Consider the following 26,493-nt stretch of genomic DNA (forward strand, 5'->3'; position numbering starts at 1 on the left):
CCTGATATAGCTAACGTGTCGCCTCACTTTAAAACTTTATTGATACTCATGGAGTGTCAAAGTTTGCGTTGAGGTTGAAAAGTTGGTGAAGAACTAAATGCACAACAAAATAAAGGTGCTCCAAAATGTGAAGAGAGAAAGAATAATCGTTTTCATGAAGCAAGTTCAGGCAAAAAATGCTAAGGATTTCTCTGGAAAGTCAAAACTACAATAAAATCATACAATAGAGAAGTGATATTATGGAAACAGTTATTGAAAGTAAGTAAATAAATAAACCATGTTATATTTTGCCATATTGCTCGCCGCTTTCTGGACACATTTGAAAGAAATACATTTTCTGCCATTTGTTTCTGCAAATAGCCTGGCAGAATAACAACCGAGTGTCAGTAGCTACAGTTGTTCACAAATGAATAGGGATTTTCTATAGGACTTTAAGCGCAAGTGCACTTTGACCAAGGTTCCTTTGGTGGTGAGCCTCAGGATTTTTTCAATAAACCGAGGGTGCTGTGGCTTGAGAAAGGTTGAAAAACACTGCTCTAGACTCTCCCTTACAGCTAGAGTCAGACTCCATGACAGACAAACATATATCCGTCAGTGTTCAGGAAGGTGGCTCACTCAAAAGTGATGTGATTTCCATGGTGTCCTGCGGGTTTGGATCGACGAACCTTCTAAAAATGTTCCCTGTTGCTTCTGCTGAGCTGCTGTGACCAGCTCATAAAATCCTGGAAAACTTGACTTTATAAAACTCACCGTACAATGAACTCTGTAACATGTATCAACATCTTGTAACTATGGTGTTTCTAATGTTGTCAAGTTACTGACCCAGGTCGTAGGTTCTGTGCATGAGATTATTATTTCATCTACAGTGAGACAATACATTTCCTTCGCCGCGGAAGATACTGTATTATCATTGATCATTTCATTGTATACCAAGTGAAACAGTCTTTCGAGTTGCTTCTGTGTTTTATCGTTTGCGTTTACTAAAGCAACATGTGTGCGTGTGGTGCGTCTGGCAGGTGTGGCATGTGGGCGGGACAGAAGCAAAGCACAGGGGAACATGTGGCCCTGGTGCCGCAGCACCTCTCAATTAAACAGCAGTTCAGGCGACAATTTCACTGAGTGGTCACATGGCTTGTGTGACTCTGTATCCATGGAGACCGTTTTTATGTCCAACTTGGACCCGTGGTTTGACAGGTTAATACAGGGTGATGTCAGACGTTGATTCTAGCTTCATTAGTCAAATGTGGTTTGAGCCGCCGCAGCAGTGCGATGGTCATGCGGTTGCTGGAGTCACCAGCTCGCATGTGAGACTTGTGATGTATTGGCATGTTTTTATGGTTTTTATTCCTACATTTACAGTATGATAGTAGAATCTTCTTACAGCATATTTGCCTTTGATCTATATCTGGATCATTGCAAGATCTTGTCTTATAAACTGAGAGTTCTTCACCGAGGTCTTGTTTTAAGTCCAGTTTTATGATGGTCTGGTTTGTGCAGGACTTTAAGCTACAAGAACCGATATGTGCGTGTGCCTGACGGTCACTTCTGGATTGAGGGGGATCACCACGGGCACAGTCTGGACAGCAACAGCTTTGGGCCGGTACGTGTAGAACCAACACCAAGGTCACTGGGGCGTTAGGTTGGTCGCCACGCCACAGCGGGGTGGTAAGAGAATCTGTCCCAGACCAGAAGACTAACCGTCTGCTTCTCTGCTGTCTCTCTGCCAGGTGTCCGTCGGTCTGCTGCACGGTCGAGCTTCTCACATCATCTGGCCGCCGCGCCGGTGGCAGCGGATAGACCCGGTCATGCCGCCCAACCGGGGCCCGCTCAACCCCGAAGAAGATGAGGACTGAAAACTTTGATTCTGTGAATCTCACGAGTCCTGACTTGTCACTGTGAAAGCATTTTCACCCAAACCAGCAACAGTTTGAATCCAGTCCAATAACGCACAGGATTGTTTCCTTCATTTTGTCTGAGAAAGTTGATCATTTCATTTCATGGGATTGTTATTGGGACTCCAGAACCGTCGGTGTCAGACCTGTCAAATCAAGCAGAACCAAGTCACTTGGTCCTCAGAAGACCTGTTTAATTGAGTTCACCCATTGCCATCAATAAAGTCCTCAGAGTGTGTGTTCATTTTTATCTGCTGTGTGAGTGTGTGTGTCCTTTAATGTTGCTCAGAATTGCTGCATCCTCCAGCTGCTAGGTTACCAGTGTCGCCATGGTGATGCTGCATATGCGCTTGTTTACCGACCCAGTCGGTGGAGGTTTCTGTGATTCTGAAATCATTTGATCAGTTTGACTTTTGTCAAGCATGAAAACCGAGCATCATCTCAACAGCGTCCCAGTTCAGCCATAAATGTGATTCTTTGACAACCAAAATTTGAAACTTTAAGTCTTAAGAAATCTGTTAGATCATCATTGTAAATTTTAATGTAAAATTTCAGGAAAAACAAGGAAAATACCCACACGAGGAGATACGTTTATGATACTTTATTCTTTTTTAAATGAGGCAAAATAATGGGAATTTCCCCACCGATGAAACAACACTATGAAAATGGTCTACAATGGGATCAGAAGAGTCCAGAAGATCCAGATGGTCCAGATGGCAGATGTCACCTACACTTCCCTCACACACATCAACATCCCAAGTTCACAGCAGTGGGGTCACATGCGGTGTTCTGTGTCAGAACTGCGGTGATAGTTCCTTGTTGGAGATGTAAAATAAATGATTTAGAAGTGTGACAACAACTGCGTAAGAACAGTGGCTGTCTCTGCTCGGCTAGTGGATAACTCAAGTGCATCCGTGAGTCAGTCATGACGCTGCAGCTGCACTCAACTCTTCACACAGTTGTGTGGATACTGTCTCAGGAGTGACATCACTTGGTGCTCATTGATCAACCCCTGCTGTTTGAAGATGCAATGAAGAACTTGTAATAGTGACAGTTACCCAGCACATTTGTACGTTAGTGTTTTTGTGTTGATGTTGTCAAGGGGAGGCCACACTCCCGATGGGTTGGGGAAAGGAATGTTAGAAAGTGGAGGAGGCAGACTTGAAGTGGCAACTCCTGATGGGAAATGCCGAAAGAAGAAGAATTTGGCTGCCTTGGATCATGAGTCAAACCAAACCACTGCTCCTCCCCCTCCTGAGTCTGTGATCGATCTGTGTGACCTTGGCTGCACTCTCGTCTGTCAGGCGGCCATCTTGGTTCCATCGCTGCGCAAAGCTGGGTGATTCTTTCCGGTAACTTCGAGGGATGTTTCATTCATGCTTATAAATTAAATTTCATTTTTATAAATTTAATTTTTTTTGTTGTTGTTGTTGTAGTACAAACATCAGTTGTTCTATACACTCAATGAGCAAGTGAATGCTGCAAATTGTGGAATAAAGTATAAATACATCTGTAAAGCAGATCCTTAAATGTCATAGATTTCTTCATATTCTTATACAGTGGCACCTCGGTTCTCAACCACAGTCTGTTCCAGGCGGCCGTTCGAGAAGCGAATTGTTTGAAATCTGAATCGATTTTTCCCATTACAATTAATAGAAAAGAAAGAATGCGTTCCAAAAGCCTTAAAATAGTCTTTTGTAGGAGTGAATGTAGAGTGTCTGCTGCAGGTGCGCTGTTCCTCTATGTGTGTGGCCGCTGCATGTGGGAGGGGTTGCTGAGTGAGTGAGGTCTCTCCAGAAGTGAAGAGGTGCCCGGTGCGTGTCCAGCTCTGAATGTGTGCTTCTGTGCAGTTTGGCTGGGACAAAGTCATAAACCAAGTAACGCTCTGTCCCAGACTCGCCTCATCCCTGTCCCAGCTCCAGCCCACAACAGGACATCAAACCCTGGAGTGAGCGCTCCAGCCTCGGAGGTGTGGAGAGCGAGCACCTCCCCTGTGACCCTCTACCACGGTCCAGTGTGGAGACAGGAAAGGTTTTACACCTCAATATGAAGAAAAAACAGTCAGTAAATGTAGCTAACGGGACACGTCTGCATACAGAGGCTGCATTATGCACAATAACAAAGTACGTCGTGGGTCAGCTGATTGGTCCGCGCACGTTATGTTTTTCCGGCTTTTTTCTTTGTTCGAGTTCTGGATTTTTGTTAAAATCTGAAGCAAAAAAATCTCAATTTTTTTGTTCAAACTCTGATTTGTTCAAATTCCGGGACGTTCCAAAACCAAGGTTCCACTGTATTATTCATGTAGGGGAGCCACACAGTGGCCTGGTGGTTAGCACTCTCGCCTTACAGCAAGAAGGTTGCAGGTTTGATGGCTATGTTGGACCACCTTTCTGCGTGGAGCTCTCCGGTTTTCTCCCACAAGGTTAATTGGACTCTCTAAAATTGCCCCTGTGTCTTCATTCCAGTGTTTGTCAACGGTGATCAGTTCATCCTGTCACTTGACTTTCTGCCACTTGTGCTTTATTTAGTTCCTCTTCCTGTGAACGGCTGTTCAATTGCAGCAGTGCAGTTTGTTCACGTTTTAACGCTAATGCTGCCACGCGTTTTCAGAAGTTCTGTTTTGTTGGCCTTGTTTTCTCACGTCTTTTCAGAAGACAAAAGCCCTTATTTCACTAATGATCCTTTCTAATGATCACAGTAATTGGTTTACATTGTAATTTAACGAACCAGCAGCCACCATCAAGAGAAGATTTTCCAATTAAAGAAAATGATTCGAGGTGACGCTGAAGAAAATGAAGGAAACTTCCCGGAGATTAAAAGTTTGGGGACTTGTTTCTTTGGAGTCTGGAACACCACAACATTGGTGAACATGAATCTCACAGGTCCCCGTGAATATGACCAGGTTTTTGAGCCGAGTGACAGCTGTTCCACTTAATGGATAATACATTTGTCATATTTATTTTAAGACTACACTGATTTGAGGGCATTTACATTTTCAAAGACTTTCTTCGATATAAGTAGATATATATAAAACATGACAAAAATATATAATATATATACATTTATTTATTGTCATGTTTTGTACATATAAGATTAGAGTAGTAGGCTTTGAAGGACTCTACAAAGTTTGAGATTAAAGGCAATTCTTATTGGAGGACTTATTAAAGTGGACCTCGCTTTCTGCAAGAACTCGTTTGTGGCAAACTTTCTATTGCGGAAACACGCACATTATTGCTCCCCTTTGGGTATAAATGTATCACTAATTATTTTTCCTAAAAGGTCCTGGTTACGTGAATGTGGCGCTACCTGAATATACTCTGGTAAAAAAAAAAAAATAGTTACAATATAAGTCACTAATTTGTTTTTTTTTCCGTTTAGATGTTGTGGCGGCGTTATTTTGATGTCGGACTGACTTCCGCATCCGGTTAGTGTTCGGCCCACACGTGACACATGGCAGCGGACTCGGAAGAACGAGTACTGATCGGAGTGTGTGATGTGGAGTTGGACCGTCGCCGACACCACTCCTCCTTTCTTACCAACAAGGTCGGCGGGCCTCCGGACTGGTGCCCGGGTTTCGTGCCGGAGGTTCCCCTCTGCGGCCGGTGCGGAGCCTCGCTGGCTCATGTGGTGCAGATCTACTGCCCCCTGGCGGCGTCGCCCTACAACCGCACCCTGAACGTATTCGCGTGCTTGGGCTCCGAGTGCAGCGGCTTGTCTGAGAGCTGGAGGGTCCTCAGATCTCAGAGTCTGGAGGTCAAGGCGGCTCCTCAAACTCCAGAGCCGGTACCGGCGCAGTCGGCTACGGACTGGTGCGAGTCTGCCGATGACTGGGGGATGGAGGACGATGAGTGGGGAGGAGCCGCCAAGGAGAGTCCGAAGCGGGAGCGACAGGAGGCAGAGGAAGGTGAGTTTGGTTACTTTTTTTCACTTCAGTGCTGAAGTAACAGGTTGCCGACTTTAATTTGTGTATGGATTTTTAAAGTATAGAAAAGTTGACTTATTAAATGTCGATGTTTATTGTCATTTCTGTGGATGTGTATTTGCCTGTTTTGATCCATCAGTCAATGTCTCCGCTCAGGTTCATCAGCCATGGCGAAAGGTGGCCCGGCTGAGATCAGCAACTCTCTCCAGGACCTGCACCTCTCTGAGGTCAGCGCCTCTGCTCCGGAGTTCAGGTCGTTCTTCATCAGCGTGATGGAGGAGAGCGACCTGGATGGTGATGATGAGGAGCTGGACCACGCGCAGCAGCTGCTGAAGGAGTACGAGACCCGGGAAGGCGTCATGGTGGGGGACCTGGTGGAGGAAGATGGCGGAAGCTGTGCGGAAGAAAGCTACGAGAAGATGAGCACCCGTCACGGGGACATCGCCTTCTCCCGGTTCATGAAGAGGATCTCGCTGTGTCCGCAGCAGATCCTCCGCTACTGCCGCGGCAGCGAGCCACTCTATATCGCGCCACCACCCCCGGGCTTGCCTCAGCTGCTGCCCTGCTGCAGCTCCTGTGGAGGGGCCAGAACATTTGAGCTGCAGTTGATGCCCACGCTGGTCAGTCTTCTGAAACGCTCGGACAGGAACAGTACAGAGGCGGCGCTTGAATTTGGGACAGTTTTGGTTTACACCTGCAAGAGCAGCTGCTGGACAAGTGGCTCGACCAAGACAGTGGAGGAGTTCTGTCTGGTCCAGGCTGACCCGGACCAGCAGCTCTTTAAATGACCAGCACTGGTCCTGAGCACATCTTAAAAGTCCAACCAAAAAAGATCTGCAGCAGGTGGTGATTTAGAGGGAAAAACACAAGGCTCTGCTCGACAACGCTAAAGGATTAAAATACAACAAAGTCTCAGGCTCCTACTCCTACAGTAAGTGGGTCATTATCAACAATCTTAGGACTTCGCCACATTATTTTGGAACATTAGCCAAATCTGTGCCTTAAAAAAACAAAAAAGAAAGGAAACAGCCGAGACTCTGCCAAGAATAAATTGTATATATTTTTAAGCCTCAAACATGAACCAATAGATGTAAACGGAGAACAGTCAAACATGAAAACTACATCAGGTGTTTTCAAGAGAAACATCCAGAGAGAGTATCAAAAATAGATCTCTACATGAACCGGCCAATAAATAAACTTCAGCCCTTGTGTCGCCTCCATCCGCTTCAGTCGGGAGAATCCTTGGCTTCGTTATTTAATCCTGAGGAATTTCAGAAGTGGAGGGTGGTGGTGATAGGGGGGGAGAGATATTCACTCCAGGCACTCGACGGTCAGTTCCCTGCACTCTGATAGTGACCAGTGTGGGACGCAGTTGTCTCTGCGCCGCAGAACGTCACCGCTGCGTCGCCGGCAAATCGATGAAACTGGATCCGTATGTCTCTGTCGATGATCTCGTTCACTGAAACAACAAATCGATCTAATGATTCACCACAAAATACATTGAGGAAGCACACGTCACATTTATCGACCATTTGTTTTCAGATTATTCATTGATATAATCGGCCATTCTGGGATGACAAGGGTATTCCTTTGAGCGCCAAAAATAGGTTTATAAAAAATATTTTTTTTTTGTTGGAGAACATCACTAAATTAAGCTCTCCATTAATCTTTCTACGCCTTTTTAAAATCTTCAAAACTCAACTGCAGGACCACAACAGTCCATAAGGTGGCGCAGCTGTGCATGACGTCTTCGGGTTTAGTTATCTGCGACACGTGTTACACCTCAATGACTGATGATTTTTGCCACTATATGAGCGGAGATTCCAGCTGAAGAGCGGCTCAAGTGTGAAAGTCACACTGGATGGAGCGGGGAGTCAGAGGACAGAACAGCTGCAGCTCTCTGATGGAGACGCCACCACAAATTTAACCTTCGATCCTGGACAACACACACGGTTATTATTACCGCAGATCAGAGTAACACACACACACACAACAGCAGCTGCGCAACTCAAACACAAAGATGATTTGGGGTTGTATAAGTTCACAGTTCAGTGTTAGTTTGCTCCACAAATGTTTCTCCTGAACGTGTCACACTGATCCCACACACTCTCACTGACATCCGATGACTTTCTGAGATACATTTTCTTAAGAGTATTAGAACATTTTTGGTTCGCACCAATTTTGGTTCAAGTCACCATAACTACACATTGTTGAGTTGCTACACTCAGCTCAGAATTAAAGTCACTGACCATCATCCAGTGTGATCTCCTGGAGGCCCAGCGACGTCACGCCAGGCTGCTCTCCTGGCTCCTGCTTGATGTTCAGCATCTCCTCCGGCCTTGAGGACGGATGCTCCTTCAGGGAAGGAGGCTGGTTTCTGCTTGATCCTCCAGTGGAAGGGTGAAGCGGAGCGGAGGAGAGGTGAGGATTGTTGGGGGAAGAGCGGGGAACAAGGGAGGCGGAGAGAGGCGGGAAGGATGAAGAGTGATGCAGGGCGGGGGGAACCGGCGGAGGGGGGGCGGGGGTGACCCGGCGAGTCATGGGGAGGGTGTAGACAGGTAGCAATGAAGGCTGAGGGGGAAGAGAGTCCAATGGAGGAAATGTGAGGGTTTGCTGGAGCGGTTGTGGGTGGCAGAGACGAGGAGTGTTTTGAGTTCCGTAATACAAATCTGAAGGTAAAGATGGAAGAAGAACTGGAGGATCATGGGATGCGTGGTCCAGCTCCAGGAGCTCTTGTTTGACTGCAGGATAAAGACGGTGGTCTCTCGGCACGAAGGTGAAGCTCTGAGCTGGACTTCTTTTCCTCTTCCCATTAGAGACGTGGAACTGGACCTGGACGGGACCCACTGTCTTCAGGTTGTAGGGCGGGATCAGAACCACGAGGCCAGACTGTGGACACAGATGAGCGCACTCCGTCTGATGTTCCTCTTCTTGACCAGTGACTATTAATTCAGCTCACGATGTCTGATTCCTGGACTTACTGTGCTGCTCTTTTCAGGTAGAACGTTGGCCTCCACCTCCCACAGAACTCTTCCATCTGAGGAGACATCCAGGTGTCAAAAGCATCGTCTAACATCTCATAGTTTTCAAAGTGTCTCCTCACCCGGCCCTCTCTCCAGGAAGACCACTCTGGACTGAGAAGATATGTTGGAGCCGGTGATCAGAAGCTCCTCCCCTCCTTCTACTGAGCAGCTCCCCGGACGGAAGCTCTCCACATGAGGAAGCTCCTGGCCGGAGCGCTGGGCTGGAACACAAATGCATTTCAGAATTTCAACCGTTCAAGTGAGGCTGTTTCCAAGGAGGCAGAGTGAAGATGAACGCTTCAGTGACAGCAGAGCGTCCCTGCTACATTCTTGCACTTCCACTCCAACATACTAGGTAACTGGTCACACTGGTAATTCCATGAAAAAACATCTCAAGATCTGTTTCTAGAAAGTCTGTGCATCGGCTGTCCAGCCATATTTCCCTCACAGTCTGAGTCAAGACAACAGCCTGACATCGAAGGCCCTGGCAGCTCTTGACAGAGGAAGTTTAGCACAGATTAGCATCTCTCAGAGTTACCATGACAAAAACACGTTTCTGTTTCCGCCGTGGCTTTCCTGTAGTTAAAAATCTGAAACGACATTTCAGTCCTTGCCTTATTTTATTTATCAACACACAAATATCAGCCAAAACGTTTCATATTCGAGAAAACATCACAAAATAGTATGGTTAGTAGTGATTTTCCAAAATATGTCGATGCATTATTTTTCTTATTTAATTATTACAGCATGTGGCAAATTAGATTTGATTCATTTAGATGTCTTTTATTGGTCCCATTCAACGTGTCACAATTGAAAACATGTAAAAGCCTTTCATTGCTTTAAAGCTGTATTAGTTAATCTTAAATCATTTTGTCTGCTACATTTGAGAAACAAGTCTTTGTGTGTTTTATTCTGATAGTGTTTTAAATGAAATGAGACATGCACATTTTAAGTAAATGTTGAAGAGATCAATAGAACATGCAGGACAGTGAACGCACCATGGGCTGTGTCTCTTACTTGTTTCTGACTACAGAGCTTAAACACAACATTTCATGTTTCGTAGCACCACATGGTGTCATGATGTTGGACTCACAGCACTCCACTGGAATCGTCGATGTCTGCAGCCACAGAATCGGACCCTCAGGCTGTGGGATGGCCACCCTGAACACCACTCGCACCCTCGTGTTCTTTCGCCCAATATCCGTCTCTCCTCTCTTTAGCTCGATGTCGGCGTTGCGCAGCTTCAGGATGCCAGCGCAGTCGATGCTGCAGGAGACAAAATGACGGTAGTAGTTTTGGAGGAATCGTTTTTCATCAAACGAATCTGAGCGCCGTACCTGACAGACATGTCGTCTTCTGGGAGCAGAGTGATTTCCAGAACTTTGGTGCCCTCCAACATTTTCTCGTGGCAGTTTGTGGTCACGGTCTTTCCAGTGACACGATGGACCTGGTAGAAGGAATGAGGCCGAAGGTACCGATCGTCGGCGGTGCCGATGAACAAGAGCATGGCGACGGGCTGCTGGCTAAATCCGCTCAACTGCAGGAAGACAAAGAAAAGGTGGCACTCATCCCCTCCAGAGGAAGTAAAAACGCACTGCTGAATGCCACAAAATGTTTTCATTCATAACTCAGGTGACCCCAGAACACTTTCAAAATCACTGAGTCAGGATCCTCCAGGAGGCCTGACATGCTGCTGGTATTGAAATGAAACTTCTGAAAACCCAAATATGTGCTGCACATGAGTAAAAATATATAAAAGATAGCACATCTTACAGGTCACAAAAGTGGCAAGAGCTGCACATAAACACAGCTAGAAATGGGACAAAACCTTCCCCTTTAAAGACAAATAAATGAAATAAATATGGCTTCCACTTTTTTCAGTATGCACTTTGTTGGTGAATTTATTTTGAACAAACATGGTCTGACTTGACTCAAAACTTTTTTTGAAGGAAGCACGGCACGTCAATAGTCTTTGAAATCCCGTCCCTGGTCGTCATCACAACCTCAACATGTAAACACACATCAGTATTTACTCGTCCGGCGGGCAAAGAATGTGTCACTCAGAATAGCAGCTGGTCTCAGTTACACACGGGGCCTTGATGTCCGTTTCACAGCTGAAGTTCACCCAGAGAATCAAAACAGAATGTTGTCGTGACCACAGCTGGTGCCCGCCTTCGTACTCGGGGGTTAATGTTCCAACATTTGCAGATTGGAACCCTCACTATGTTGTTGACATAAACACTGTTCTAAAGTGGAATGGATGGGCTGAGATTCAAGTCAAATGTCGCAGTGATCTCATACACACTGACTGAATCAGTGACCCACCTTAACCACAGGGTGACCCCCTGTCGTTGCTTTAATGGAACCCCGACTTCCCTCCGTCTCGTAGTGAGCCCGGTGGTAGGACCTGGGCTGGACCTCCAGCTTCAGCTCGTACTGGTCAAACTGGCTGGGCAGCGGCGTGTCCAGTGAAGGCGGCGACGAGGGCCTGGGGGAGGGAGGGAGGGAGAGAGAGAGAGAGAGAGAGAGAGAGAGAGTGAGCAGGCAACAGATTTAGGGTGTCTTTCTTTTCTGTCTGAAGAAATACTTGATTTGAAACCTCAAAGCAGTTTGGATTCCACACCGTTTACTGTGATCGGATTTTTTTTTTCCAAGAACCTGGTACGTGTGCAGAACTTTGTATTAATCTGAATTTATATCAAAACCCACCACACAAAATTGTATATACACACTAACCAAGTAACCAAACTGGCTTCACGTTACTTCCCACATCGACATCAAGACACTAGGACTTGCGCTTTACGCTGCTCAGCATACAGGCTGAGCTTACACCCACAAGGTAGAGGTTAACCTTCACCCAAATCTATGCTCCACCTCTACCAATCGGCTTGCTGCTCCCCTACTGTGAGGGCATGTAAGGTCTCAAAATAAATAAATAAAATAATAATAAAATAATATAATAATAAATAAAACCATCAGTTCAAGGAAATGAATATGTGGAAAATAGGCAAAAAATAAATAAGAGCTGGAAACATGAAACCTCTGAAAAACAACAAATGATGTCCACCTCTTTATGTGAAACAAAGTAATTTGATAGTGGCTGTTGTTACTCATTTTTATTGTGTCAGGAAACCAATATTTAGAAATACTTAGTGAAGTGAATGTGAAATTAGACGCAATACACAATTAAATTAATGCTGACTTATTGATTTTAATTTAGGTTAGCAGTTGTCAAACACTAATTCATTTGGAGTGGACATTGAAAGACTGGCTGCAGAACACACCTGTACAGGGGTGGGTTTCCAGGCTTTGGTTTTGTCCAGCTGAAGTGGGACGGTACTTGAAGGAAGAGTTCCGCCAGCCCCTCCTGCTCCCGAGACTCCTCCGTGGGAGACTCCTGGAAAGCCACTCCACCCCTGAGCTCCTCCAGGACTGTGTCTCCCTGAAAACTAAGCTGAGTCCCAGAAGTCCTCCTGGTCTTTGACGGAACGTTGAGCTCCTGGTAGCCAGACAAGAGTTGAAGGCCCGCACTGCCAGCCGGGCTTCCTAACCATGTGTCCTCAGTGACACTGCCCATTGGGGAAGCGCCTGGCGTGCGGGTGGGAGAGTGGTGAGGGGAAGAGGAGTGTGCACGGGGCTCCGCACTGCAGTGTCGTCTCTTTCCGCAGGGGGATGTAGGTCTGGATGAAGGTCTGGAGACAAATTGAGAAAAAAATACATCCAAATAAACCAGGGTATTTTCGGTAAATCACTGTTGACACAAGTAAGAGTCTATATTTAAAACACATGACAGAACTTCAAACTAAACAAACTGTCCCTCATACATCAGTGGTTCTCATCAGTTCTGGATTTAGGGCCCAGCCATCTTCACTCACTCTTCATTATTCAGAGATGAAAATAAGGAAAAATAAATAAGGAAAAAAAGCTCTATGTTTTAAATTTGGGAGAAAATACAGATACTCTAAATTACTGTGATACTTCATGACAGGATACTGTATTAATATTTTAAGCGCATGTTTTAAATACTATAATATCTTTAACTAATGTAAGTGTTTGGTGTGTGGTATAAAGTGCCATCAAATCCTCCATTTGACGTTCTATTCACTCATTCAAAAGCTTTAAAAATCCAATCGCAGCAACCCGACATGCGATCATCGCACGGACACGCTCCATAAGTGCACATACTTGTACCTACACCATACGTAAAATGTGCCAATACACCGCAGTAGCAGTACATCTATTGGCTGATGTGAAACAAGAGCATGCTACTGAAACACCTTTGGAACAAGCTGGTCAACTTGTGCAACCAAAATAACATAGCCAATGCAAGTCTTTGAAGCGTATAGATCTGATTGTTTCATGACACAGAGACGAAAGATAGTCGCACTTTGGAACTATTTTTATTGACTGAGACAGCATCTTGTTCCACCGTTGGACTGTGAAACACAACAGAAGGTCTGACTGAGTTTTTATGCACATAATAATGCATGTTTTTGTATCATGTGACATTTTTTTCCCATTAAACAGTCACTCCTGTTAAAATATACCACCCTACTACAGGAATGGCAATATGTCTGTACTATATCGCAGCTTGTGTTGACTGATACATATCATATCGCGAGATCCGTTAGTTAAATACACAGTTTTAATTTATATTTAAAGAAAATGAAACCAGAGATACAACACAAAATAACATCAATTTATGGATTCCTTTTGCTGCCCATGCTTCTCGATTCAAATAAACAACAGCTCATTCTCAAGTATTCTCCTCATAACCCTGCAGTTTTCCCCTTCTGCACCAGGTAAGGAACTTGTGATGTGAGCAGCCATTCTGGGCTGCTGCCAACACAATGTAATAGTATTTAAGGATAAGATGTGTGCCCTTTGATAACAATGTGCTGAAGATTTGAGTCATATTCATTTTTACCTGGATGTGGGGCGCCGATGCAGCCAGCTCTCCTCTGTGACACTGGTTCGAGGGGAGTGGCAGGGGGACTGGCGAGGTGATTGATGAGGTGAGAGGGAAGGGCTGAAGGCTGAGGGACTCTGATACTTCTGCTGCCAGAGCTCCACACCGAAAGCCCCGCCTCCACAACCTGGTGAGCCGAGTGGCGAGCCCAGAGCAAGACGGGCGGGATCGCACAGATCCCCATCCACATCATCGTACACATGCGAGTAAGACTCACAAGAGGACACATCAGACATCCAACTCCTCGAAGACAAGCTGCTGCAAGGGCTTGGGCATAATGTGGGGTCACGGTAGCACGGGTCAAGAGGAAGATAAAGCTGGTCTCTGGACCAGGACGGTTCTGGGTAACCCCCCTCCGCCCCTCCCACCGCAGCATTTGCTTGGTTAGTGGTTTGCTCCACATGGTTGTTTGGAGCGATTGAGGTTATCTGGATGCTGGGGCAGTCGAAAGCTCTGGTGTTCCCCTGAGCCTCAAACTGGGGTCCCACATGTTGGTAGGCCACATGCTGGTAGTCAGCAGGAAGGCACTGAGGGCGGGGCTCCTGACTAACAGGATGCAGAGTCTGGGTACTGGAGGAAGCAGTTACCACGTTGAGATCTGAACCTGTGAGAGAGACATGCGGATGCAAATAATGATTTGAATTGCAAATACTTACAACAACAAGAAAAGCAAAAAAGTAGCAGCTGTTATTTGAAAACCAAATTAAAGATGAGGCATAAGCGACAGATAGTTTTTAAATGAACACTTATCTATCGAGTTAGCTACCAGTAATGGACAATGACTTTATTATAATTATGTAGTTACCATTTACAGAACGGTTAACTAATAACCATAAGCAATATAAATGTTGATGTTGGATGGTCAGGAAATAAAAATGTGTAATAAATCTAATGATCCATAAGAGATAAATGGAACGGAAGAAGCTAAATTAATGGAGACTCCATACAAAAAAAGAAAAAAAAAAAAGAAAACATTGTTTAATAACAGTAAAGTAAAACGTGTGTGGGGGCATGTGTAGTTTTTTTTTTTTTTTTTTAAATATTAAATAACTTATGTCTCCCTATATAAACTTCGCAATTTTTCAAACATTACCGCCTGACATTTTATTTTATTTTATTTCATTTTCATGCACATGACAACACGTTATTCCAAAGCACTTTCCTGTGGGATCCCCACTGACCATGGCAATAGAGTTGATTCTGATTCTGATTCAGACGCAAGGAAAAATAAAAAATAAAAGAGAGCTTTAATTGACTTTCTTTCGCTGCTGCTGCAAATGAGCAAATGTGGAGTAACACAGAAATGATGCAAAATGTGCTGCCCCCTCTCCTGCCCTACAGATGCTCACCAGCAGCTGGCTGACACGTTGCAGTTAAAACAGCAGGAAGCAAAATTTCAAACCACAGACAGCCTGTGTAGTTAGAACCGTCTGACACACATCTGTCCATTACATCTGCATGTGAATCAACTCTTTTTATCTGGCACTCAATAATCTCTGCCACACATGCATCTGCTGTTGGCACAAATGTTGTGACAGAGCTAAATTTTTTTTTATTTCAGTGGGTCTTTTAGAATTGTCCAGTCAGGAACCAGGTACCAAAATAAGGATACATTTTTGAGGTTTTAAGCATAACATAACATTTGTGAGGCCAATACAAAAATATCTCAGAGACCACAAACAACACCCACAGCATCCTGGCAAATTTTAGTCACAACACAAAAATCACCAAACTGTGTCAGACCTATCATCACACAATATAAAAAAAGAGAGAAACAAACTCTAACTCTAAAATATAGCCTTGGTTTATGATTCACAGATGAAATGTGACATTTTGAACTTCACAATGATAATAAAGATTTCATCATGCCATAAAGGTGAACACTGGAAATCAGTAGCAAACAATCCAATGAGGAAGTGCAAATTTTATGGTGTAAATTAGATATGGTGTTATTTGGCTTCAACATAGACACAACGGTCACGTTTGTCCTAATGTACTTCCAGGGTATAAGCTCAAGTACTTGTAGGGTTTCTGTCCTCACTTCAAACCTTTTTCGTGAGTCTAAATGAATGATTCATTTGAGTTAAGACAGATCGAGTAGTGAAACTAAACTGTTTACATCTGGGTGAAAAGGGGAAGTTATTTCAGTCGTTTCCTAATATTTCTGGAGTTTACTTATATCGTCGAACCTCTTCGTATAAATTCGACCAGTAACCTTAACTACAAATAAGCGCTTGACTGCATTGAACGGTTTCAGAAACTTCCGGTATTTCAGTTGGTTTAAGGGTCGATGCTTGTTCGCTCCTAAATTTAACTTTGGACAGCTGGAGATGTCAGAGCCGCAACAATACAATACTTCCAGCCACAGATTTCAAAGTAAAAGCATCGCTGTCCATGCATTAGCATACAATGACATTGTAATTGTGTGTAACTGTACGTCTACATGACAATGTCTTGGTCATGCGCAAACTGCCAAATTAACTGTTTATATGATGGGAAATAACCTCAACCGCCCTGCCGCAACTTCTATAACATACGGATGTTGAAGGTTGGTTAACGTCAACAGCAGTGCACAGGGGTGAGGCGTTGAAGTGCGTCAAATACGAACAGAAATACAATTCAACACAGTGACTCGCCTCACATTTCACCTCAGAATAATGAATTGTTTTGACGTATTTCTCTTAATTTGGAAAACAGCCTTCAAGTCCGGTTGAACTCTCGGGTCCTGCAGCTAACTTGATGTGGTGTAAAAATAGCGAATTATCCTTGTTTAATGTGCAACATACCTTCCACGAACCTGCCATTGTCTTCGAACAGCAGCCTGAAGTCCAGCTCATCTGCACAGTCCAAACTGGACATCGAACCCGCGAGCCAGTCACCACCAAGCTGTCACCAACACAGACACGTCTGCCTCTAACGCCGACCTATCTCACTTACTTCCATGCAACTGGAGGGAAACTAACCGCAGCCCTCTCCTTTATCGTCTAAAACTTTTGTCAGTCTAGGACTCCGAGCACTGAAGCCGTGTCGTCAGCGAGTAGTTACAGCGGCGCCATTATTAGCTGAACTAGTTTGTGTTCCTGCGAGTTTCACTCCGCCAGGTTGATCCGTCCCTGATGCTGCCTTCACTTAACCCTGTAAATACTAGTGCACTCTATAATGCAATACTGAAATCAATCGTAGTAACAAAATATTAAAGGATCTTTGAGTGACTCGAAGTATTAATATGATCATTTCCCGCGCTTAGTCTAATGACTTCAGGTGTACAGCTGACAACGAAAGTAAACTGTTAAGCGCCATTTAATGATCTGCCGATGGCTGACACATTTCCGCCAGCACTTGAAGGCCCCATTTACCACCCCACTGATGACGTAAGTGGAGAGCTTTTTTTTCATCCCCGCGAAATACAATAACTTTTGTAGCGTAACAGAAATTTTAGCTTGATTAAAATGTGCCAAGTTGCAATACAAAACTGTATTATACAAAGTACTAATTCGTCACTTTAATTTCGTCCCTTTGTTCAGTATATTTATAGACATTATAATATCGTGAAGTTAAATGTTGTCAATGATATCAAATAAAGGTACTGTCATAATAATAATAACAAACAAAAAAAAGCATGGAAGACAATAGAAAAACAAGTGGTCTTGTCCTAAATTTAAGATATTTTTGTCTTTCAAAAAAAAAAAAATCATTCCAAGGCACCAAACATGATGATTTATTCATTGTATAGCATGTTGTCAAGACAAACCTGAGCAGAGAAATAAAATAAAAAAATAAAATTAAAATGATCATCTGTAACACGAATAAAAGAAACAAAGGATAATCTGAGACCTGCTGTCACATAACATATGCGGCCTATTGTTAAAAAAGAAATGCTGATGAGCATATCTGAGTCCAGTCATGGTAAAATGAAATCAGTGTCCTCACAAAGGCCATTTTGAACCTCTATAACGACAGACATATAAAAAGTTCACACTATTATTGTTGCATCGTCTTCATGAACTCTCCAGGTGTTTAGTTTTCACGTCAGTAAAGGCGCTGTTCTGAAGTGTTAGCTGGACGTCCCCTTCTTCCTGTGTTCCGTTATCCAAGTGTAATTTCTTTCTTGCATCTTCCCCGGCTGAGCCGTTAGTCTTGTTTTCTCTCTTTCTTTTGCATACTAGGTCCGACTCTTCCTCACCAATTTTGCCTTCTGGTATCCCATGAACTCGCAGGTAGACAATGGCGGCTGCTTGCTCTGCAAACTTTTTGGATTTTTCCCTAAAAAGTACAAACACAAAAAAGAAAATCAATTGAAAGGTTTGTCGCTGAACATTAAGGCCTGTGCTTCTGTGAGCTTACCACAGCGAGGACCTATACTTCTTCCCATTCAAAACAACAGTAGACTGGAAGGTGCGATCACTGGAGTGCTCAACCTAAAGGGTGGAAATTGAAAGCAGTATTTAACTTGAACGACCATCCACTTGAAGCGAGACCCACTCGCAGTAACCATTTTCCAGTGAATCTTCTCACCGTCTCATACAGAGGCTGCTCCAACTTTTCTTTGCGACTCCACTCCAGCAGATACATTTTAGGAGTAATTTGAGGAGGATACTCCCTCCTGAAAAACAAGACATGGATATTAGAAAATACAAGAAAGCAGGAGCATAAGCTGGTATCATTTGTGTTAAATTGAGATTCCCCGAAGGAGAATTCTTGCATTCAAACAAGCAGTAAGAGCAGCATGTTAGTGGGGGACCATCTACTGTATCAAACCTACCGTTCAAACTTGACTGGCATTGTTGTGACATCCCCATCCATGACAAGTCGCTCAGGATTGTCGCCGCTCTGCAGCGCGTCTCTGCGCTCCTGGTGGTGCTGCTGTGTTTGTGTAAAGAAGTCCTGTAGCTTAAATGCCGCACTGCATCAGAAAAATACAACGCACTTGCTTATTTTGGGGTTTTGTGGACATGTTCCTTCATCCAGTTCACATTAAGTTTGATGACTTTCTTAACTGGAATAGAAGTTTGCCATGTGTAGTTTGCATAATCAATCCTTCAAAAAAAAAAAAAAAAAAAAAAAAAATGCATACATACTATATTCTGGAAAGACAATCAAGGATATGGTTGGAACGTAGTGACTGGCTTTCACAACACTTTTTAAAAATGTTTATTTATTGTAAATGTCATGTCATACTTAAAATATATAATGTACGCAGAGTCAAGTGCTGAGTACAAAGAATTCTTTCAGTACTATCATCACCATCCTCCTTTACTTTCTAAGAACTCCTCTGTTTTCACAACCTCTACTCCCTTCACTCATCCTTTTCTGTCTGAACTTCACTCCTCCTCTCTCCAGCTCCCCTCCAACTCATCTTAACTTGCACTACAGTAGACAATCAAACATCATAGTCATAGGTGACTCCTACCTAACATCATCTGTCAGTATGTTTAAGACACTAGTAAAATAAAAGTAGAAGGAACTAGAAGCTGAACACTACAGAGTGCCATCAAAGATTAGATAAATATAAAACAAAGCAACATTACATGATGAGTAAACAATCTGAAGGACAAAGTAACAGCACAAAAATAATGAGACAACAGGATAACACAAATGAAGAAACATGTTCCAACATAATGAGTTAAGACAAAGAGACTAAAGGTTAGACAACAAGAATTATAGGAGTAAAACCTCTCAATAGCCAAACACCAAGAAATAAGCACAAAGGCCATGCAGAGCATATAACAATGAATGACTCTATATGAAATGAATGAATCTGTATTTGACTTGTATCACAGTGTAAATCGCCCTCTTTTCAAAGTGAACTGAGCAGATGCTACAATGGATGAACTCCTGCAATTATCTGTCAATGACGCAAGAAGCGCAAGTGCCGCACTCTGTGATTAGCCTGTGACGTATGGTTTGGTGAAAAATGCTGAACAAATTACGGGTATCGCAGAACTCATTTATGCCAAGCGCTGTTTCAAATCGGCACTTCCCACACCAGGTAAAGGCACCAGAGCAGCACTGCTGGTGAATGGCAGCTCTTACTCTGCTCTTGTATTAACACAACTGACCAATGGGCGCAGCGATGACTCAGCATCAGCATGAGGGTTAAGACTCACTGGTATAAAACATATGCTGGATACTAAATCCCTGGTGCCTTGTCATGTGGAAGCATTAGTGTCCCATTAAGCAAAAGGTCATGTCATGTACCTGATCTCTTCGTTGGTCTGCGCAGACTGCACCTGCTTCCCAAGTGGAGATTCCACTTTGTCTCTCAGCATCTGGCACAGACAGTACTTGGTGTTGAAAGGATTGTTGTCATAACGAATGGCCTGTCGAGGAGAACCGGACAAAGAAAGGGCTTTAGCTCAGTCACGAAACCTTCGGCATTGTGGTTAGCTTCTATGTAGAAAAGAGCATCATCAGCAAGAATCAGATCAGTTCATACCCCGACATCACCGACCCCACGAGAGGGAAGAAAGAGCCTGTCAGGGCAGCTCCCAATCTAATTCAGTTACGCGTGAAACTTATACTTCCATAATCGTATTTCACATCCATTATTGTTACTTGGCCGCCCTTTTTGCTGTTGTGTTTGCTTAACTGCGGCACACAAAGTCTTCTCTATGGTGCGAAGCTTTATTCTGGATATAGTAAGGAATGCAAACCAATTCTACCACAGCAGAGTGTAGATTGCATTTAGAGTATAAGAGTTGAATTTATCTAGCTGTAATGACTCCATTCATATACTTTGTTTTCAGATACAAAGAAATTCACTAAAAATATAACCACAAATACTTTACAGTAGGATCTCTGCACGGACCAAAACATAATTTCAATGTGAAATGAAAGAAAGCATTTCCAGATTATAACAGACTTCTTTGAACCAACACCACTTACATATTTAAGGTACTGCTCCATCACCTCCTCAACAGGAAGAAGTCCCTCTTGGCGGAAAACCGAGGCGTTCCACATGGCGGCACGTGCTAACATGACCGAAGAGGCGCCTGTGGCCTTCTTGAACGCATCGATATCCGTGTATGTCTTCACCAGATCTAGAGATCCTCCACTGAAAAACAAAGAAAAACAGTAGCACACACATCCACTTCTGACTGTGAGTGGGCAGAAAAACTCGCACAAATCTCTGTAGCCGTTTCATTGCAGAGTGACGGTCAGTGAGCACGTTTGCATGGCAGTCAAGACTGACTCGGATCAGACTTTTCAAACACACGCACCCTGTAAACAACTTGGGAAACATATTTGAATTTCTCATTGCTGTACTAATAATTCATTCGTGAAATCATCATGCTGACTTTGATTTTGGATCTCCTCAGTTAAGTCAACGAATCAGCGACCAGAGGGAGTCATGAGGTCACCCAACGTCAGAGCCACTGTGTAATTCTACTGCCTTAGTCCGACCACTCTGAGCATGTAAACCTGGCCAGTGGAGCAAATGAATATCCTTTGTTTTTTGTTATTTTTTTTAATGTTCGTCTTTGACAAAACTGACCCAAGATGTGTGACGCTTCTCCCTGGCAGTGGTGAGTTCCATATACACGCCTGGATGTCCATACTGTATGTATGAATGGGGAAGTCACACAAGACAGAATGTGCTCTCAGTCATGAAAGCCAATGAAGTTCAATGATCCCTCACTCAGAAATGAGTCTGTCCCAGAACGGCATAATGTTCGTCAGATAAACTGAGGATTCAACCTATCCAGCTATCACCTCTTAAATGCATTGTTACTTATCTTAACACGAACACACAACAAGCTCCATTTAAGGAGGGGAACTTATCCTTGTGCACCAGTTATGTTTCGCATTCAGAAACTCAACCTCCTTTGTCCAAGCTCTTCCCCAAAGGTGTGAAAATACCAGACATCCTACTGAGCCTTATATCAAGTTCCTATCAATCTGTATAAGGTATTGAGAGTACGATGTTTCACTTGTTATTCTCATACGTGACCCAGGGCTTGTCAGAACAGCAGGTTGCAGTGAGACGGAGAGAGAAGTGGCAGTTGAGTTTGTCAGCACATAATTTCATTCCTGTCCACGTTACAGGTGGAATTTTTTGGTGTGTTATAGCAATGGGTGTCATTTGGAAGTGAAAGGGCTTTTAAGCAAAACTGTGACGGATACTCTCATTAAATTGGAGTGCTCTTTCAGGAAGCCCTATGATTGTAGAACCTCTTCCGACATAAACGTTTCTGAAAATGGCAAAGCACCAGACCGAATACTAAGCTCCAACAAAGTGGAGAATTATTGTAAAGCAATCACATGATGAAGCAGTTGTTTGGCCTGCTGAGGGGAAGTGGATACGCGACACTGTGGAACCGATATTCAATTTTCTATTGATGTCGAGAGCCCAAGAGGACAAATGTGTAAATCCGTGTAAAACTCACTTGGCAATGACGGGGACGGATGCATGCTGAGCGACTGCCTGGATGTAGTCACAGTGGACTGGGTGCCGAGGGCGCTCCTCCTTGAATCTGCAGGGTCAGATCATCAGATTAATAACATAATCCATTCATTTCAAAAGTGCGCTTCTAATGCACACATAATGAAGGAGCTCTACTTCCTCCATCATTCTGTCATCCAGTATTCATGTTCCCTTCACTGCTGCTGTCAGCACAGAACAGGCATTTTGACGGTTTGAGGCCATGCGACTAAATCATAGCAAATTAGAAAGTTATCATGCTGATAACAGTTTATCTGAGTGTTACCTGCCGTGAATGGCGACAGCTGAAACACCAGTCTTCTCGATCCTGCGTACCAGACCAATAGTTTCCTCCACCTGACATGGAGAGAAATTGTTAGCATGGTGTGTAAAAACAGAAACAGAAAGAATGTAATAATAATAATAATAATAATAATAAGCAAATGTACCGTTGGGAGGATTCGTATTTTACACGTCACCGGAATAGAAACTCCAGAGACAAGCTTTGTGAGAATCTGTTTGAACAAAATACATTAATAAAATAAGAAAATACAGACCATTTTATTGTAGAAATTATGTATAGAAGTGTATACACATTGTATATACCGGTAATATCAGTAGACATGTCATCTTCTTAACATGATGGGAGTAAATTTCAGAATTACAATCCTAGAATTGACTTTAATGTTTTTCCTGTCATGATAAAACTAGTGTAGAAATGTAGAAACAACTCGGGCTGTTTCAGAAAGGTCGTAAAGTATGTTACAGCCCAAGTTTCCCCTGTTGAACCACAGATGATCACATGGTTGGATACGATATCTTTCCCTGACAAGAGCCTGTATGTAAAGTGCAACTGTGACGACCAGAAAATACGTCTGTGTAGACAGGACCAAGAAAGGCCCACCGATCAAAGATGAGTGGTGTGATTGGACGATCAGCTCAGCTCTTCTAAAGTGATTGAACAGCTTTTGAACACTTCTCAGTCAAAGTTAAATATTGTATTTTATTATGTATTTTAGAACGGTGCTGGTCAGCTTCACTAAAACCACCACACATACATTTATAGTGTTCAAGTCACATTTATCATAGCTACTTTAATAATCGAGCACAATGGTGAGGACAGACTGAACAACACACATCTTTGTAATTCAAATATACATGACTGGATATATATATATATATATATATATATATATATATATATATATATATATATATATATATATATATTTTTTTTTAGGGGTGGGATTCATTTTAAAAAAAAATCTAGTTAATCATAGAATTTGTGATTAATTAATCGCAGTTTAATAGAATAAGAATATTTGCCACAAGAAGCCACATTTTTTAATTTGAATGAATTTGGTATATTACTGAATAAAATGATGGACCCATACATACATTTAAACAACAAAATATTGTTTATTTTGCATCAGTTTGACAATAGCACAATAAATCACGATGGTGGCTATATTCAAGTTTTATATCACCTTATTTAAACTAAAGCTCTTTTAATGTCTTGAAAATATTTGTATAAGAATTTCATTTTATAAGAATTTCAAGTACATTCAGAGTAGTGGAAACCATTGACCATTGTGTAGTGAAAAACATCCCTGAACAAAAGCAAACAGATGCTTTTGTTTGCTTTTGTTCAGGGATTCCTCCATGTTTGTTGTTGTTGTTATCATCCTAGCTGCCACGTGTCTCGTGCATCAGTGTCATCAGTGGACCAGGATCACACACTTCCTGCACTTACAAAGGTCCCCTGTTGTCTGGAGAGCAGACTGATAAATTAAATTAAATATTTTTTTGTAATTAATTAATCATAATAATGTTGTAATGAAATAATCGTAATTAACTCGCTGAAATTCTAGTTACTACTCGCTGTCATTCTAGTTATAAACAAGTCTGTTCTGCGTCTATAGGGTGAACGCACTCTCCATGTTTTGTTTTCCTCTCTAATTCACACTTAACATGGACTTGTCATCGATATTCATTCTTCAATTTGTTCACTTTCTACAAAAACTATGATATAGAATAAATGATGTATTCATCTCCAGTGAGGAAAAGTAGGAGGAGCGATTCTCTTTCACATGGTGACTGGAATGTGTGTTTCATTGATTAGGGCGCTTGCTGTCACGGATCAACTTTAACTCAAGTGTGTTTGAACTAACCCATAATAAATGTTCTGAAACCAAACACTGTTGAACAACCCGCACGTCTGCTTTCCTCATGGTTAACCGGCTTCTTGAAAAGGTCAAGCTTGTATTTAACCTTTACTTTAAAGAAAACTTACCGCCTCGATTTTGTCAGGATCCAACAGAAGAGCTGCACCCATCCCACCCTGTGGTACAGAGAGGTCACCTTAATACAAGCGGTCACAGGTAGAAGACTTGCAGGTGAGAAAATTCACCTTGGTGGAATATTCCTTCGGACAACCCATGTTGACATCCACAGCAGCTACGTCTTTCTCTCTGAGCACAGGAGACATGTGGCAACTTCCCACTTCATAGTACAGTCTTCTAAAATGTTCTCTAACACATTACTATAATTAAGTACTCAGGAAAGGATTAGGCAGAACCAACACTTACACAAGTTGGGCCACCGCCAGCGCCCGCTCTGGGTCAGCTGTGCCCTGAAACAAATATGTTTTTGTAATGGTCAAAGCATTTGACTTTCACTCTGGACTCTCACCATCTGGAAGACAACGCGGTTCCTCTCTTGAGCACACGTTCGGAACATCACTCGGCCATCTGAAGCAACAAAGTCAACGGTCTCCAGGACCTCTGAAACGCGTGAGAGCAGAAAAGTTAAGCAGCAGTTGTTGGTCATGTAAGAGTATAAGTGCTGGTGCTGCTTCATTTAAAATATAGAGACACTACTTGATCCAGTCCAGACCAAAGATAAAAAAAAGAAACATGCACTTAATGTAACTGCATCTAGGTTTAAAGTGTCAGCGATCAAGTCAGTCAAGACATATTTACAAAGAACAGAATTTGAACTCAGTTTTACACAAATTTAGAATTCTAATTCAACAGAACCAACTTCGTGTCGACAAATGCATGACGATTTTGGTGACTTTTTGAAGAGCAATACTGGAACAAATTATGTACAACCCAATTCATTTAACATGATTAAGAAGAAGTGTACATGGAATGTACTCTATTTGTACCAGAAATACTAGATAAAGTGACGTGCGAAACCAAAATGTGTCACACATAAAATGCTACAACGTTTACTCATACTTATTTGATTACTTTTTTTCTAAATGTACGCATGCTTCCATCTTAGGATCAATACAGTAAATCAATCCATCCTGCTATCCTTCCTGGGTGTATTTATAGACATTTACACAATAGAATAGACTGATCATATCCAGATATTTCCAAATTTTATAAGCAAAAACCTGACAGCAAACATTTAAATTGACAAATCTTACCGTTCACCAGCCGCTGACACTGGACCATCTTCAGGTCTATCAGTTCCTGAAACAAAACATATGACCTTAACGTACCATTCAACATCACAAGCTATAGACTGAAATAAAGAGAGTGGCACCTCGGAGTAGACCACGTCAGCCCCGTAGTCTAGAGCCAACAGGCGCATAGGCAGCGTCCCCACCCGAACCATCGGAGCAAGGGCAGCGATGTTGGAGAAGCTCAGCCGACCTGCCATGGTGGCGGCCCAGGCTCTTGTGATGGACATTGAGATTAGATCAGGGTCAAAATCAGAGAGCACATTCAACACTCGGATGAAACCAAGATGACTGAGTTGACTGAGAAGATCACAACTGCAGGATGGTTGTTTTGCACTGGACATTCTGCTTTTCTAAATCCAGGAGGAAGAAAAAGCACGCCGATTTTTTAACTTAAACACAACCCATAACTACAATCAAATGCGACTTTCCACATACATCCTCGACACAATAAAACAATTGCTACTTTAAAAGTGTGGTGAGTTTCAACGGCTATCGGCAGCATAACACAAACAAACAGCGAGGTCCCATCAACGGTAAGAGAAACAACGTTCGAAGAAATGACTACAGAGTCATGACGTTCTAATTCGGGTTCTTTTTCCCTGTAAATAACAGAAACTCACCGGTGTGGTCGAGTTCAGCAGCTGAGTGACAAAGTCACGTGGCAGAAGACGAAGCGTGGTTCATTTCAACTTCCTGTTTAGCTTCCCACCGACCGGACTGTGCCTCGAAATATTTCTGCCAGAAATAACTCCACAGATTCCAGAATTTATGTGGAAATCAGCTTCAACCA

General features: G+C 43.0%; 4 protein-coding genes across 7 annotated transcripts in view; 2 read left to right on the forward strand and 2 right to left on the reverse strand.

The window, feature by feature from the left end:
* The window catches only part of immp2l (inner mitochondrial membrane peptidase subunit 2), a 50,211-nt gene extending 48,075 nt beyond the window's left edge, over positions 1 to 2,136 (forward strand). The window contains exons 5-6 of one of the 2 annotated variants that reach the window (XM_053884843.1): positions 1,498 to 1,600; positions 1,728 to 2,136. In XM_053884843.1, the coding sequence (XP_053740818.1) occupies positions 1,498 to 1,600; positions 1,728 to 1,853 (229 nt within the window). In that variant the 3' untranslated portion in view covers positions 1,854 to 2,136. The remainder of the gene's footprint in view (positions 1 to 1,497; positions 1,601 to 1,727) is intronic. The other variant, XM_053884844.1, reaches the window with a different exon arrangement.
* A 2,956-nt stretch (positions 2,137 to 5,092) lies between these two features.
* On the forward strand, positions 5,093 to 8,297 carry pdcd2l (programmed cell death 2-like). The gene is made up of 3 exons (XM_053886298.1): positions 5,093 to 5,212; positions 5,271 to 5,796; positions 5,971 to 8,297. The coding sequence occupies exons 2-3, from the start codon at positions 5,343 to 5,345 to the stop codon at positions 6,600 to 6,602; spliced, it is 1,086 nt and encodes a 361-aa protein (XP_053742273.1). The 5' UTR covers positions 5,093 to 5,212; positions 5,271 to 5,342; the 3' UTR covers positions 6,603 to 8,297.
* On the reverse strand, positions 6,856 to 16,948 carry LOC128771127 (nuclear factor of activated T-cells, cytoplasmic 3-like). Of its 2 annotated transcripts, none has more exons than XM_053886297.1 (10): positions 16,604 to 16,948; positions 13,765 to 14,410; positions 12,122 to 12,529; positions 11,163 to 11,325; positions 10,175 to 10,374; positions 9,931 to 10,103; positions 8,918 to 9,058; positions 8,796 to 8,851; positions 8,064 to 8,703; positions 6,856 to 7,273 (listed from the first exon to the last, which is right to left on the reverse strand). In XM_053886297.1, the coding sequence occupies exons 1-10, from the start codon at positions 16,641 to 16,643 to the stop codon at positions 7,146 to 7,148; spliced, it is 2,595 nt and encodes an 864-aa protein (XP_053742272.1). In that variant the 5' UTR covers positions 16,644 to 16,948; the 3' UTR covers positions 6,856 to 7,145. The 2 variants fall into 2 exon arrangements, with proteins under 2 accessions (XP_053742272.1, XP_053742271.1); XM_053886296.1 differs by having other exon boundaries at positions 16,593 to 16,947.
* A 564-nt stretch (positions 16,949 to 17,512) lies between these two features.
* Positions 17,513 to 26,467, reverse strand: dus2 (dihydrouridine synthase 2). 2 transcript variants are annotated; one of them, XM_053885625.1, is made up of 16 exons: positions 26,324 to 26,467; positions 25,784 to 25,916; positions 25,665 to 25,710; positions 24,920 to 25,011; positions 24,817 to 24,860; positions 24,639 to 24,699; positions 24,522 to 24,569; positions 22,678 to 22,743; positions 22,515 to 22,585; positions 22,194 to 22,280; positions 20,692 to 20,860; positions 20,005 to 20,126; positions 18,569 to 18,709; positions 18,322 to 18,409; positions 18,151 to 18,224; positions 17,513 to 18,069 (listed from the first exon to the last, which is right to left on the reverse strand). In XM_053885625.1, the coding sequence occupies exons 2-16, from the start codon at positions 25,898 to 25,900 to the stop codon at positions 17,805 to 17,807; spliced, it is 1,491 nt and encodes a 496-aa protein (XP_053741600.1). In that variant the 5' UTR covers positions 25,901 to 25,916; positions 26,324 to 26,467; the 3' UTR covers positions 17,513 to 17,804. The 2 variants fall into 2 exon arrangements, with proteins under 2 accessions (XP_053741600.1, XP_053741599.1); XM_053885624.1 differs by lacking the exon at positions 26,324 to 26,467 and having other exon boundaries at positions 25,784 to 26,270.
* Positions 26,468 to 26,493: the final 26 nt, after the last annotated feature.

The sequence above is a fragment of the Synchiropus splendidus genome, chromosome 14, assembly GCF_027744825.2.
Source record: "Synchiropus splendidus isolate RoL2022-P1 chromosome 14, RoL_Sspl_1.0, whole genome shotgun sequence".
NCBI lineage: Eukaryota > Metazoa > Chordata > Actinopteri > Syngnathiformes > Callionymidae > Synchiropus > Synchiropus splendidus.